The 15635-nt window shown below is 36.0% G+C and overlaps 1 protein-coding gene across 1 annotated transcript; it reads right to left on the reverse strand.

Annotated features, from left to right (window-relative positions):
- Window positions 1–7166: 7166 nt before the first annotated feature.
- Window positions 7167–14560, reverse strand: LOC117334421. Its single transcript, XM_033894035.1, has 11 exons — window positions 14175–14560; window positions 13172–13321; window positions 12796–12913; window positions 12338–12381; window positions 11970–12062; window positions 11445–11642; window positions 10953–11117; window positions 10136–10265; window positions 8610–8776; window positions 7945–8038; window positions 7167–7668 (listed from the first exon to the last, which is right to left on the reverse strand). Exons 1-11 carry the CDS (start codon window positions 14394–14396, stop codon window positions 7553–7555), a joined length of 1497 nt encoding a protein of 498 aa, XP_033749926.1. The 5' UTR covers window positions 14397–14560; the 3' UTR covers window positions 7167–7552.
- Window positions 14561–15635: the final 1075 nt, after the last annotated feature.

Here is a 15635-nt window from a genome sequence, read left to right on the forward strand (position 1 = left end):
ATTTATCAATTTCAATTATTGGAGATGCATGTATTTTAACAAATAGAAGAATTGATGAGATGTTATTTTAAATTATTTAAATTGGATGTAATTTTTTAAAGAAATATTTTTAAGAGGTGTTGTACACAAAGACATTTTTATATATTATATATTATTCACTATTTTTGTACATAATAAAATCTTATATATAAGATGGTTTTTGTATTTTCAATTTGAGTAGCTTTGCAATATCTTGTATTTGAACACTTGAGTTCAAATAAAGATATTAGAATAAGTGACGATTCCAGTGCTGATTCCAAGGATCTGTAGGCTACCTCAGCTAATTTAATTTTTCTTGAAAATTTTTAACAGTAATGTATTTCCTTGGTAACTCGTTACTACTAGTGGAAACATTATTACATATTATATTACAGGTCATCATGATCAGTGGTATACATAAACATTATAAATGTTATATCTTGTCCAAATGAGATTTTTTTTATAGTATTCCATACTTTTGCAAAAGATATCAAAGAAAATGAAAGGTAGCATATATCCTTAAGTAGAACACTTGATTTATACATGCTGTTATATCACTATAACAGTATAAGAGTTGGTCAGGTGTGGGGGGTTTATATGGTAATAGTGGTGTAAAGCCGACATGGATCGGTGAAGAATGAAGTATGGTGACATCTTCCATGGATCAAGTCAAGAAAAGTGCACAGGATGTAGGACTGCAACAGTTTTTTTGTAAATCTTGTGTACATAGCCGCACTAGCCTGATCTAGGATTAATATAAACAATCAAGATAGTTTTAATCAGATTGGGACTGGAGAGGATACAAATTGAAAATTGTTGCCAGTTTAGGAGAAGCAATACAGTAGAGACTGCACATTGAAATAATCAATAACCAAAAGATTTAAAAAAAAAAAATTTTGCAAGAGCTACACTCACCTAGTAGGAAAGATGAATTTCATATACCAAACATTGGCCCAGACCCATTTTTCATCCTATTTTGGTCAGATCAATTTTCATCCTTTTTTAACTAGAGGAAATTTCTTGTTTTTCTAACATGAAAAGTATTATTGAATTGATGGGAATATCTTGTTCAGATTATGCAATTATTTCCGGTTAAAATTACATGTACATTGTATAATATAGGAATGTTGACAAACAGGTCAGAGGTACCAGATACAATCATTGGAAGATGATTAGTGATGCATAACTAAGACATGAGAAACCACTGTACAGATCACCAAATGGTAAATGTAGAGGGGAATTAAATGTCTAGTCACGAAACAAAATGTTGACTTGTGCGGTCACCTTCGCGATGGTGACAAAGAAACAAGTTATAGGTATCTTGAACACTGGTACTAAGCACCCATATCTCTCATATATATATATACATTTTTGTTTGCATGTTAACCGTTTGTTTGAAAGGAACTTGATATACTAAAGGGAAATGATTAGGACATGTTTACCAGGGGCGTCGAGTAAAGTTTTAAAACGTCACTATTAAACATTTAAATGGAGGACAGCCAGCAGTCTTCACAGGTGAATGCGTTTTAAAACTCGCGGACCATTCTTTAATACTTTGTGTAATTAGGGGTTTTACCCAGGTAGAAATCGTGTACCGAATATGTTACTGTTGTGTAATGTAAAGGTATATAGAAATACATGTAGGACATCCCATGTGAATGGTAAGCTACAAATGTGTGTAGAATGAAAATGCCACAACCAGTAGAATTTTTTCAGACTGCCTGGCGTTTCCCAAATCGATCCAAGACGTGCATCTGAACAATTGACTCGGGATGATCCCCGAACCACACCTGCCTTTGATAGACAAGATGGAACTGCGAAACTTTCTTTCTGGCTTGAGAAGTTGACAGTTTTTTTGGCCCTATGATGTTGACGGAGCTTTTCTGGCCCATGCTATTGACTGATCCGTTTTGGCCTATGACATTGAGCTTATATTCTGTCCTATGCTATTGACAGACATTTTCTGGCCTATGACGCCGAAAGAGCTTTTCTCGCCCTATGACGTTGACAGCTTTTCTGGCCGTATGATGTTGACGGACCTTTTCTGGCCCTATGGCGTTGACGGAGCTTTTATGGCCCTATGCCTATGACGTTGACGGAACTTTTCTGGCCCCATGACGTTGACGGACCTTTTCTGGCCCCATGACGTTGACGGAACATTTCTGGCCCTATGGCGTTGACGGAGCTTTTATGGCCCTATGACGTTGACAGCTTTTCTGGCCGTATGATGTTGACGGACCTTTTCTGGCCCTATGACGTTGACGGAACATCTCTGGCCCTATGACGTTGACGGACCTTTTATGGCCCTATGACGTTGACGGAACATCTCTGGCCTATGACGTTGATCGAACATTTCTGGTCCTATGACGTTGACGGAACATTTCTGGTCCTATGACGTTGATGGAACATCTCTGGCCCCATGACGTTGACGGATTTTTTCTGGCCCTATGACGTTGATGGAGCTTTTATGGCCTATGACGTTGATGGAACATCTCTGGCCCCATGACGTTGACGGAACTTTTCTGGCCCTATGACGTTGACGGAGCTTTTCTGGCCTATGACGTTGATGGAACATCTCTGGCCCCATGACGTTGACGGAACTTGTCTAGCCCTATGACGTTGACGGAGCTTTTCTGGCCCTATGACGTTGACGGAACTTTTCTGGCCCTATGACGTTGACGGAACTTTTCTGGCCCCATGACGTTGATGGAACATCTCTGGCCCTATGACGTTGATCGAACATTTCTGGTCCTATGACGTTGACGGAACATTTCTGGTCCTATGACGTTGATGGAACATCTCTGGCCCCATGACGTCGGCAGTTTCCCTGTGCATTTCATACGCGTCTGGAATAGGAAAAAAACAAGAAATCATTGGCATCACTAGGAGTGTTACTGCCGTGACTTATCATTTCCGAATAGTTATTTATTCTAAAAGTTTACTTTAGAAACCTGACATTTTATGTATTTTTACTAAAGGAATATGGAAAACTTTAGCACCATTTATAAATAGAGCAATCAACAGATGTTATGTTTTCTTGTTATCACTTAGATTTTAATTCGTCTTTAATTTTGAATACTATTTGGAAATCCAGAAACAAACGAAAATTTGAAAACCATGGGGAAAGCAAAATATGCGTAGTAAATAACATCATGAATTCTATTAAAAAAAATTGTGTATGCTTAAAACTTCAAAGGAATGTTACTGTGTATGAGACGCATTGAAAGATACATTTGACACATAGACCATGTATATCATTTCAAAAAGCATTAATGTTCAAGATTAGTAAGCCTCAAAAATATTTGAGAAAATACACTGTAAATTAATTAAAACAATATGTACATACTTAATAAGCAAAAATTACTACAATGAATCCTTATACAATCAAATATTTTGTAATGTATCTGGATGAAAGTTGTGAGGAAGAATATGAAAGATAAAACTTTTATGTAATTCCCAAATGCGAGAATTTTGAAGAAAAAAGAAAAAAGAAACCTGACATTTTAACGTCTTTACATAATACACATACTTTAGACAAATGTAGGTACCCGTTCTACAGGTGTTTGATACCTTATACTACAGTATACGTAAATGTATGCTTATCCAGGTAAAGCTCATCAATTTCAAAGGGACTTAAAATCCTTGCAATGTCCTCTACACATATGGGTACATTTTGTATCCTTGATAAACATGCTGATTCACGCATGCAAAATCGCTAGATAGAACCGGTAGATCCACCATAACTTTTCCACGCATCGCTGAACAACTTTAACCTGACATAAACACCCCGTCTCGAGTTGCATAAACTGTATTGCTGAAACCTTTTCAATTGTCTGTGGGTAGATCGTATCGAATTTGCATGGACGCCAGTTGGCCGATACACACAGTCACAGTCAGGAATGTTAGTTGAATTGTTTACACAATCTACAATACTTTCAGTTCAAGGACGGCGCATTTTACAGTTCCAATTTTATATATTCATGACCTACATGTTATTTATTGGAATGTTGGGTGAAATTTGGAGCATGGAATTTCAATGGACAGTTATCTGGAATAAGTTGGTGTCCCGAATAAAGTTTTGTAGAGTATTCAGTGAGTTAATCCTTCTCAGCATGTTACATGTATTTCGATTGCCATTATATCATCTTGCATAAGTATGAATTTAATATTGTACATAGTATGGTGCAAATGAAGTGTTGTTCTGTCTTTATGTAATACAGTTATCTGCTCTTGTGAGCAGGTATTGATTGTTACGTCATTAGTTTGCGTGTGGAAATGATCTCAAAAATATGACGTTACTTTCACAAACAAATGACGTAACAATCAATATCTGCGCACGAAAACAAACGGATTGTAACTCTGCATTCCGAAAAAAACGAAATTGTAATATGGTAATATCTTGTTGGAAGATACTTGTACAATTTTGTATGTTGAAGTGTTAAAAAACAAACCCGAATACGTACATTATCTATGATAACTTAACATGTCATCTTCACTTTTAGTATGATCATGTACGTGTGCCCTCATCCTTGTTCCATCTTGATTTCATGCGTTTTCATCCTGATTTGGGAATTTTTTTTACCGGACATGAACAAAATTTTGTACACTTGTAGAAAACTGTTTCCTCTTTCACTCGGCTCGGAGTATTGGCACCATTTCCCGCTGTTACATTTCAAAATATTATTTTTCTGCACCGTGAACATGTTGTAACGTCATTTTGACGTTATATCCTTCTTTGTTCCCACCAAAATGGTATCGATAAATTTTTGATTTCCAATAAACCGTTGAGTTCTCAGGAAATAGTGAACGGAAAACAAATATAGTTGGCCCTTTATTCAAAGTAGAGAAAAGACCAACCATTCTGACAATAAAGATAATTTATTGTTGGGCGACAAGATTCCTCTTGGATCGCTTTTGACAGTCAATGTACACGCTGTCGGCCCTGAAAGATACAGAAAGATTGTAGTTTAAATAAGCAAGTAAACTGAACAAAAGTCAAGGTCATCAAGTCAAAGGTCAAGGTCAGTAAGTCTAAATGTCAATGTCAAATTTTATATCTTTTCAATGATGAGCACTTTTTATTGCATTTTAAAGTTGGTCGGAATGGAACAAGAGGACAACTAACCAAAGATGGAGGTCATTGGATCAAAGGTCAAGGCCATACGAAAACAATCAACCGGTTTACTTTACTCACAAACCAAATTGTCTAGACCAATAAGGTTCCACTATCCAAGCAAACCAAAATTGTCCAAACTAATAATGTTCCACTTTCCAGGCAAATCAAACTGCCCACACCAATAAAGTTCCACTGTTCAATGGTGATTTGTACAATACACACCAAACTATATTTACGATGTATTAAAAACTTTATTTGACATACAAACTATATATTGACATACATTATTATATAAACATATTGTAACACTTTATTTAATGTATATAAAGATATTGCATGTGTACATGAAAAACATATTTAACAGCCATAAACATAAATGTATAACAAATATTTAATAAAAAAAAAAGAATGTAAGTGAGCTTAACAAAGTTTTGACATGTGTTGTACAACCATATGTTTGTACATCGTCTATTACCCACGGTCACAGGGACCACGGAATTTGGGTAAATTTTTTAGTCTGTGTATGTGGACTAGTACATTTTCAGATACTTATATATATTTGTTTCTGGTGGAGAGGTGGAGGAGGGATATAATTCTATAAAAAAAAAAGAACACCCCTCGGTGTTCATTAAATTCATGTACTGATGACAAAACGTCTCAATATGGGCAATACTACGTACACTAGGTTAGGCCCAGGTACACATTTTGTGACAAATTGTCAGGTCCCTGTGGGGTGTAAGTACATGTCTACATAATCACAGGTGTTTGTATTTGTAAAACTTTATTCGTCAGTGCGTCGACCTAGACTAGTCTGATTTTAGTGTAGAAACATTATTTCCTTTAGTTTTTGTTCGTATCATCTCTTACGAGATCAACCCACAGACACCCATTCCAATGTATGGGACGGCCTTACTCTCGGTTTTCAGGGTGTGATGATCCCTACCCGTGTCGGTTTATGTTCCTTGGGAAGCTGAGAAACGGACCGGTCTGTGCTGACGTGGCTGTGTCTTTTTGCTCTGGATGGCATGCAACGGGCTTCCCTTTGTTGCTTAATGACCCGCGGTGGCCGAGTGGTTAAGGTGTCCCGACACTTTAACACTAACCCTCCACCTCTGGGTTGCGAGTTCGAAACCTACGTGGGGCAGTTGCCAGGTACTGACTGTAGGCTGGTGGTTTTTCTCCGGGTACTCCGGCTTTCCTCCACCTCTAAAACCTGACACGTCCTTAAATGACCCTGGCTGTTAATAGGACGTTAAACAAAAACAAACAAACAAAAACAAACAAAAGCTTAATGACCCTGCCTCATAACAATACACCCTAAAGTGTGCCTGTGTGCCGATCGTTTAACAAAAATGCTTTTGGGGTTATATCTATTAGAAACTAAAAGTGATGTAAGGGAAGCAACTCGTATTAAATGGCTCAATTATAAGCCAACTAAATCATTTGCATAAACTTGCTTTTCCGTCTATCAAGACCTACGAGCACAAGGCTGATTTCCTTAAGAAGCGCAGTCCCTAAATATATCTTAAACAAGATAACTTAAGGTGCTTTCTGCTTGTTATACATGTATATACTGTCCATACGATCAGTGATATATCACAATCAGTCAAAAGCCAAAAGCTGGCTGTTCATGACATTGTACAAATGCGAATACAGAAAAAGTGTAACCAAAATGTCCTCTTCCTTTGTGAAAAGTATATCTGAACACTTCGGGAATGCATCTAAACCCAGATCACACATGAATCATTAATTCATATCAACATTGGAAATCCTCTGATAGATAGTTCTCCTAACGTGGCCATTCTCAGCCCGTCAATGTTTTATACGTCTCGGGAAGTTTGGTTTGGTTTGGTTTATTTTGTTTAACGTCCTATTAACAGCTAAGGTCATTTAAAGACGGCCTCCCGTGCGTGCGACATGTATGCGTGTGGTGAGTGCGTATGTGTGTTTTGGGAGGCTGTGGTATGTTCGTGTTAAGTCTCCTTGTGATAGGCCGGAACTTTTGCCGATTTATAGTGCTACCTCACTGAAGCATACTGCCGAAGACACCCAGCAGCACACCCCACCCGGTCACATTATACTGACAACGGGCGAACCAGTCGTCCCACTCCTTATTTGCTGAGCGCTAAGCAGGGTCTCGGGAAGTCCCTGAAAAACAAATCAGTTTCGCATTGCATGTCACGTGACGGGATTAGACCTTCTGGTGATGACTCGGGTTGCTGTCATCCAGTCACGTGATATGTTTGATCCATCACCCAAGTTAAGCTTTTAAATTGTTAGGGCAACTTGGTGTTCCTGTCCGATTGGGTTTCTAGAAATCCGAGATCAATCGATCATGTCTTCACATATCAAGATATGCATTTTTCAATGTCTTTGCAATATGTTTTTTGTCTTTATTTACATAATGCTGCACTTAATTTACATAATGCTGCACTTCGTCTGTTTCTTTTTTGTAGAGGATACGGGACGAGGGAGAACTGTCTTTGGAGTCGTTGGTAGGATGTTATTAAACGTTGTTGACGGATCTCTGTATTCTGAAACATATATGACAATAATGATTTACATACGGATACATTTATAATGCACTTCAGGAAAGTGCCGCAGGTTTTTGGGTGCCAATTTGTAACAAGAACTTTTTTCTTGAATTTAGCATGAGGTATCATTTTTCATCTGCTTCCTAATCTGTAAAAAATTGACACACAGCATCCTAGCTTTAAGGTAGGTACCAAAATTGTCACAAAAAGGAGCTCTAACAAAGTTTTCCATCTAACCAATGTTCTAGAATGATCAACCTCTTTCCAAACACTCACCTGTCCACCTGTCTTTTTGTGCGTCGTATACATAACTAGGAACTGTAGTTTTATCGAGACTCACATCCCACCAGGCAGCATACACATACCTCTCCTGGAACATAATCAGATACATTTATCAAATTCTCCAAAATGGCTATTAACACGCCAGTTTGCCTATAATATATGCAAAATGTTTCTTTTTGTGTCTTTTTTTTTCACATAATATAAATATGAAAGATAACACCTACATCTACAAATATACCCCAGAATGCAATGCTGTCCTTATTGAGCTTGTCCAGGGAACTGTGGGAGAGGTTACATGTTTTCCCCAATAAGTTTCGCTTGCGGAAAACGCCCAAATGCCTACGTGTAAAAACTGGACTGACCTGGCATCTAGTCAAAAGATCCACAGTCTGATTTCCTTTATTTGTATTATTTAAAGAGTGTTCATGATTATGATTTGTAAATGAGACGCAGTGGATAATGCACTCGCTTTTTTAGTGTATAATTTCTATCAATTGTTGTTAAAGAAATCAGTTGATGTTATATTTTCATTTGAAAACAAACATGCTGAACATCATAGGCCGAAATCAGCAATCATAAACCGGTATGAAGATTTTAGAATATATGTTATTTATTTCCTTACGAAACACTGGGTTTGTTTGTAGTTCCTGGGCACATACCTTCTTCGTAGGTGCTGCCTTCTTGTCGTCTGTTTCCTCAACTCGCTCTGTTGGTTTGGTATCTAACTGCCTAAGAAGATCTTTCGTACCTTCCGAGAGCTTTCCTTCCTGTGCCAGCTCTTCTTCGTACGCCTCCAGCTGTTCTGGGGCCGCCTCTTTGTAGCATACTACAACAAACAAAACAGCGTCAACATACCGGAAGTTCTAAGCGTCAACACACCGGAAGTTCTATACAGCAAATTACAACAAACAAAACAGCGTCAACACACCGGAAGTTCTATACAGCATACTACAACAAACAAAACAGCTTCAACACACCGGAAGTTCTATACAGCATACTACAACAAACAAAACAGCGTCAACACAACGGAAGTTCTATACAGCATACTACAACAAACAAAACAGCGTCAACACACCGGAAGTTCTATACAGCATACTACAACAACAAAAAACAGCGTCAACACAACGGAAGTTCTATACAGCATACTACAACCAACAAAACAGCGTCAACACAACGGAGGAACTATAAAATTAGTTTAATTCTCATTAAATTCACTAAAATACGCGGTCTTGAAATATTAATAGCATCTTTCATTCCTCTCTGCGATGAGACAAGAAGGGCAAGGCCGAGAGAGAAGCGTCTTGACACTTTTGACAGTCAGCTTAATTTTCATGGTATACCTTCGGTATGGTCTTCGGTATACCACACTTTTTTCTCGTCTTTCTAAATATTTAATTGGTTTTATTGTCGGTCACCGAGAAAATAAGATTCTATATGATTTCGCTATGTTGGGTCGATTCCCTCGTGCATTTCATGAAAAAGGTGTGAGAAAAATAGTCCATGTTAGGTATGTGGGATAGTGGGATAGGGAAGGTCTAGCCTCGGGTGTAGAATTTGGGGGCAGAACCTCGGCAAGCCTAGATTCTGAACCCTCGGGTAGAATTTCCCTTTCCCACATACCTGCATATGATGGACTCAATTAGTTTTACCCAAAAGGTGGTCAGGAATTTTTTTTCAATTGGTTCTATTCAGTGCCCGCGTTTTGTATAACGAACTACAAGTTAGCAATATGCTATTGAATTATTCAAAATGCATGTACATTGTAGGTGATTAAATCGGTGACTTTTCCCCCTGCAAAGAATCTATAGGATTCGGAACTATCATACACCAGAAAAAAATGTTTACATTTAAACTGAAGCATTCATTCATAGGTCACTATATATCATTTCAGTAATTCGCCAAAAACATTATACCAAAGAAACGTCTGCAAGTCAGCAAATTGTAGCTATTTTTGGGTAGATGTGTCACCGTTTTAATTGCACCAAATTGTATTTACTTTATTTCGTCTTTTTGTAATTGATTTTTTCGTCATCTGTTTGTGAGAGTAACGTCACAAATATGAGAAAACGACGTAATTTCTCAGCGTAAACTAATGACGTAACAACCAATACCTGCCCACAAGAGCAGATAACTCTACATTACGAAAAGACGGAATTCGCTATCGTGTCTACGTGAGGTAACTTACCAGCCAAGAACATTTCTGTGATAAGACTGAAGTGAACAAGCTTTAGTAAACATCCGCCCGTTTCTTCTGCCAGGAGGCCGTAAAAGTGTTCAGCGGGGCCTCTGTTGGTTCCACAATGGACGCCATAAACCTACAAACGTCATTAGTGAAGTTAATTGTAAGACTACTACATTACATTTAATACGTCACTATTGCTAACAACGATAGTTGCTTGTTATCTTCAACTTTAACCCCGCATTCTGAACATGGTCGGTTTAGCGCAAAAATAACAAAAGTTATTTATTGAAATGGTAGAAAAACAAACAAAACTTAATAAATCCTTTTTTTACTCTCTAGCTATTGTCATTTTAAAACACTTTAAAGCAATTCTTAATTAGTTATATCAACATTTGCTAATTACTTATCGTTGAATTTGACTGGAAACACACTTTTCAAATGTAATCAACACAGTTCTTTCAATTCAAATAACACTTAATAGACGATTAAAAATATTTATTTAAAAAAAAAAAGGATTATGACGCTCCCAAACCATTCAAAATAAAGCGGCCAGAAGGTCACTATCTGGTGCTAATCTAGCATATGCAATATTGCAATATGAAAAGTCGAACCATCGGATAAGTCAAATACAGATTTTATTCAGTCCGGTCTAATTATTTTAATCAAATTCAATTCAATTATTATTTCATTCAAGTGACTATTTTGTCGATTTACATGTAAACGGTAGTTTAATTTAAGTGATACTGTTTAGATTTTAAGCAAGTATTTACATTTTGGCACTGCGAGATATAAGATACAAAAAAGAGTAACTAATGCTTACCTTCACCCCCATTCCCTTTAAGACGTCCATTTCGTCTCGCCAGTTGATGTTCTGGTCAGTATACGATGGAGGATGCGGTTCACAATCACCTATGACCACAAACGCTTTGGCCGAATCCTCAGACCAGTCCAGTTCCTGTGCCTTTCGTAGGGCCCACTCGTAACACTATCAGGGCAAGAACATTAAGGGCATCATTATAGAATTATCATTAACTTGTCGTAGATGTAGGCGATCTGTATAATTAACAAAAAATACCCGCCATTTCTGAAAATATATGACAAAATACTTGCTGTCAAACAAGTGTGGTCAATTATCTCATAACATCATGAATGATAAAGAATATTAGGGTGTGCATTGAGATACACATGACTTATGTTATTACCAACATTAAATTTATTTATTTTTTTTTTTTTTATTATTTTTTTTTTCTCTCTATTTTATTTTTTATTTTATTTTTTTGGGGGGGGGGGGGGGGGGGGGGGGGGGGCTTACCTCCGGGGTGTCCCCTCCACCGGTAGAGGGTGTGTCTGTGGCAAAGTTGACCAGCAGATCCACATCTGACGTCAGATCGATAGATTTGATGACGTATATACCCTGGTCACAGTAGTCACCGTGGGCCATAATACCGATCCTGATTCTAGGGATGTCTCTGATCAGCCGGGTACACGTGTCCTTAATATTTTGTCTCACCTAAATCAGGTACACAAGAAATGTTAGGTTAATCAGTCTAGTTCAGGATGTTCACGGAAAATGTATAAAATATCGTATGTATTTTATAAAACAACTAATATTTCAAGAGATATCTGATCATAAACAATATTTATGATACAAGTATAATCTATTTCGTACATTTTATTGATACCCTTGGTAAACCACAAAACATGATTATCATGCTTTTGACACAATCATTGGAAAAAAAACAGCATTTCTATCATAATCTAACTTGACTGAGAAGGAAGCTTGAAATAACAATGTAACAAAAAACATAGAATTGTTAAACCACGCGGAGATACGTACTGTGACGAGATTGGACGACATACTCCCGGTAGTATCGAAACAGAAGACCACTTCTACGTTTTTACCGCCTGTGTCAAAGCTGGAAAGAACGTCCTGAAAAGGGAGATAATTAAGTTCGTAAACTTGGGGATTTGGAAAAACTCTAAATCACGGTATATTGGCACTGAGGTCCGAACGATTGTTATTACTGACGATAAAGAAAATGGATATTTTTTTCGAAATTAATGATTAAGGATAATACAGGGTTGTTGTACTGATCACAACTGTCTCTAACGACATGGAGCACAGCAATTTACATGTATAAGTAGTGGACAGAAAACGTTTCTCTGGCAACTACCGTGGGTAGTTTTAATGATCAGATAACTCACCTCCTTTAAATCTTCAGGTGGCTTCTCTTCTCTTATGGAACTTTCTGAAAATCGGGAAATATAATAATTATGTGTCATTGTAACTTCACTGTTAACAGTGGAATTTGAAAAGATTGTGGAAAATTACAAATTTTACATGAAACAGATACAGTTTTAATCAAGATAATATAATAATATATTAATTGTTTATATTCAGGATGGAAATCTTCCGATGTTTTTATTATCCTTTTGATATATTGTAGGAATATTTGTAAACTGTGTTTTGACATTGTGAATGCATATCGGTTAAACCCCTTTTTAACATGAAACATCTGAATTTGATATAATTATTCCTAAAACGGAATCTTTGATTGTCAAACCCCCTTTATAGAACCTATATGTGACATGAGAAATAGCGCAGATCAGCGATAATACTCGTTATACTGCCACGAAACATTTTAAGTATCCTATATATGTACCCGCGGGAGTGTCGGACCGTTTGGGTTTAGACCCGCTGACTTCCAAGATGGATTCTTCCTTCACTCCCACCTCAAACAGAAGCATGTCGTTCTGGAGTGCCCTGGTTTGACCGGCAAGCTGCAGTAGATATACAGGTTTAACGGTTATTGAATCGAATAATTAGTTATCATAAAGCTCGTCCGTTCCTTCGTCTTGATTTAAGCATTTCGTTTCATTTCATTAATTACAACTTAATAACTTTACTTTGTTTGTTTTCTTTTTTCAATTTCTTTCCTTTTTTTTTTCTTTTTTTTTGACAGCAACTCCAACTAAAAATCTGGGGGAAGATTGACCATTTTCCATGTTCTATTAGAACACGTAAGAAATAGCATATACCTTTAAAATAATATTGGCCTTTGGGAGGTCTTTCACATCATGTATGTATGATTTGATGCTAGATACATCATCCACATTTTGAACATCCATGGAAATCGTGTGACCGTCTTCAAACCTCAGTATGATGGACATGGTTTTTGGGAAAACTACCTGTGAAATATCGAATGTCAATGAACGCTGTGATGAATGAAAGACAAAGAAATCAATCAACTCAATAAAAAGACTTTTTGAATAATTACTTTAGTAATCAAAATACTTCATACTTATCATAATATTTATTTATTTGTATTCATTTACTAGAATATATCTTATACTATTTTTTTTAAATTGTTATTTTTATATAACAATATTTCTTCCACTGAGACAAAGGTCTAGCATGGTTTTCAAAGCAAATTAACACAATGTACCAATGTTCTTGGTATTTGGTTAAAAATCCATGGTACATACAATTAGCATACTTAATAATAAATTTAATACCAAATATTTTATGAAAGAAAACCAGGAATGTGATGTTTTTTTCTAGATAACATTTAGGATTGAAGAAGGGGATAACATGATATTACTTGAGAGAGAGAAATTTCAGGTCTCACACAACTAATTTACGTAGCTGGTTCTGATCAAAGTCCCTGAAGAAAATGTGTTTCTTAGGTTTGTCGCTTTTTCCTGATGAGTAAATGATACATGAAATGTGTACTTTCTATATGTACCAGAACAAAGAGTAGGGTCTTGAGATTTTGAAAAATAGAAAGATGTAGGATTCTAGGTGTAAAAACGTGGGAATTACCCAGTCCACTGTAAACTTTTGTGCTCTTATATGCTATTAAACCAATCCAATAACATCATTTTTCTGTTAAGGAAATCTTCAAACTCTAATTTAAAATGAATATCACAACATTTTAACTCCAAATGAGGGATTGAGGGGATTGAGTCATTGGTAATAACATAGGGTGAAATAATTAGTTGTGTGAAACTTTCAACATGAAAATGAAAGTAGACGACTTACCTCCCCTTTTAAAATCGTTTCCGGTCTGATAAGGTAACCGATGGTTTTTGTTTTATCCACTACTTTCCCCTGGTACTTCAGGCGAATACGCTTCCCTGACACGCCCTCCTCTTTGCCAATTTTATCGTAGATTTTGCTTGCGCTGTCTGTCGGCATAAGAGCGAATGTAGAGGTCCTTCCATTTGGCATTTTCACGTAAACATCAACTAAGGGAGAAGCCATGGTTTCGGTTTATCAGCAGACACTAGCAAATATAATAGGTCGTTACTGTAAATCTACTTAAACAATATTGTACTAAAACAGTAACTTGTGTTAAATGATATGTTATATAGCAACACGTCCTCTCCTTCGGTTAAGAATGATATAAATGAATAATTACAGACGGTGTAATCACTATTTATGTTGTGCATTGTACAGGCTAAATATAACGACCAATCAAAATTGGTTTATTTAAAGAGCATCGAGACAATTTCTAAAAATAGTATTAAAGCAGGGGCTAGCTGTCGCATTTGCATAGTTTAATGAAACAAAACATTAATGGCTGTGTGGTCCAAGAATAACTCTAATTAAGTTGTTTTGCTATGATTGCTAATAAATATTAATGCTATCTTGATAGGCCTAGAATATAATTATTGATAAAAATAATGATATTGTTTAATTAATTTCTGTCACTTAAATAATTTTGTTCACCAAATCCACTAATTAACTGGACATTGTCCTATCAGATTATTTTCAAATGACTGTTTTTTGTGTAAGTGTTTTTTTTTCAATCTTGCAAATAGGACGTTTATATGGAACAGATATGGAGAATAAGGTTTTTTTCTACAGAAATAGATCTAGCTAAGAATAACAAATGTTTCATATTCTAACACTTCAGGTTTTAGTTTAAACATATTTTATTTGAAAACATTTCAAAAGGAATTGGACACAAGTTTTACAACTTATAATTGTCCTCTTCCATAAACATGAATATAATGGTATTAACAAATGGCAGCATTTACGATACAATATAATGATATTTTACACATATATATATATAAAAGAACACAACATAAATTTATATGTATTGGTTGAAACAACGACGTGTGCCATACCAGTTACCAAAATTACAATAGTGTTATGGCTATCAAGTAAATGATCATGACATAATATTAATAAGTAAACATAAAACAAAATGTACAATATGGTAATAAAAATGTTGGTTTACATGTACTATCAACAATATAGTTTCGATATATATAGTCTATCGATGTTATATATATCAGTATTTTGCATATATATGTCATATATAATTTATTTTGCACAAATTGATATAGGAGTTGTATAGTCTATTGTTCATGACTTAAAATTATGACATAAATGACATCAGATTAATAAAAACGGTTAGTATTTTTTATATATTCATGAACAATCAACCGTATATTGTCATTGTCAATTTGACTAAGTCTATCTGATCCATTA

Source organism: Pecten maximus, chromosome 9 (assembly GCF_902652985.1).
Source record: "Pecten maximus chromosome 9, xPecMax1.1, whole genome shotgun sequence".
Classification (NCBI taxonomy): Eukaryota; Metazoa; Mollusca; class Bivalvia; order Pectinida; family Pectinidae; genus Pecten; species Pecten maximus.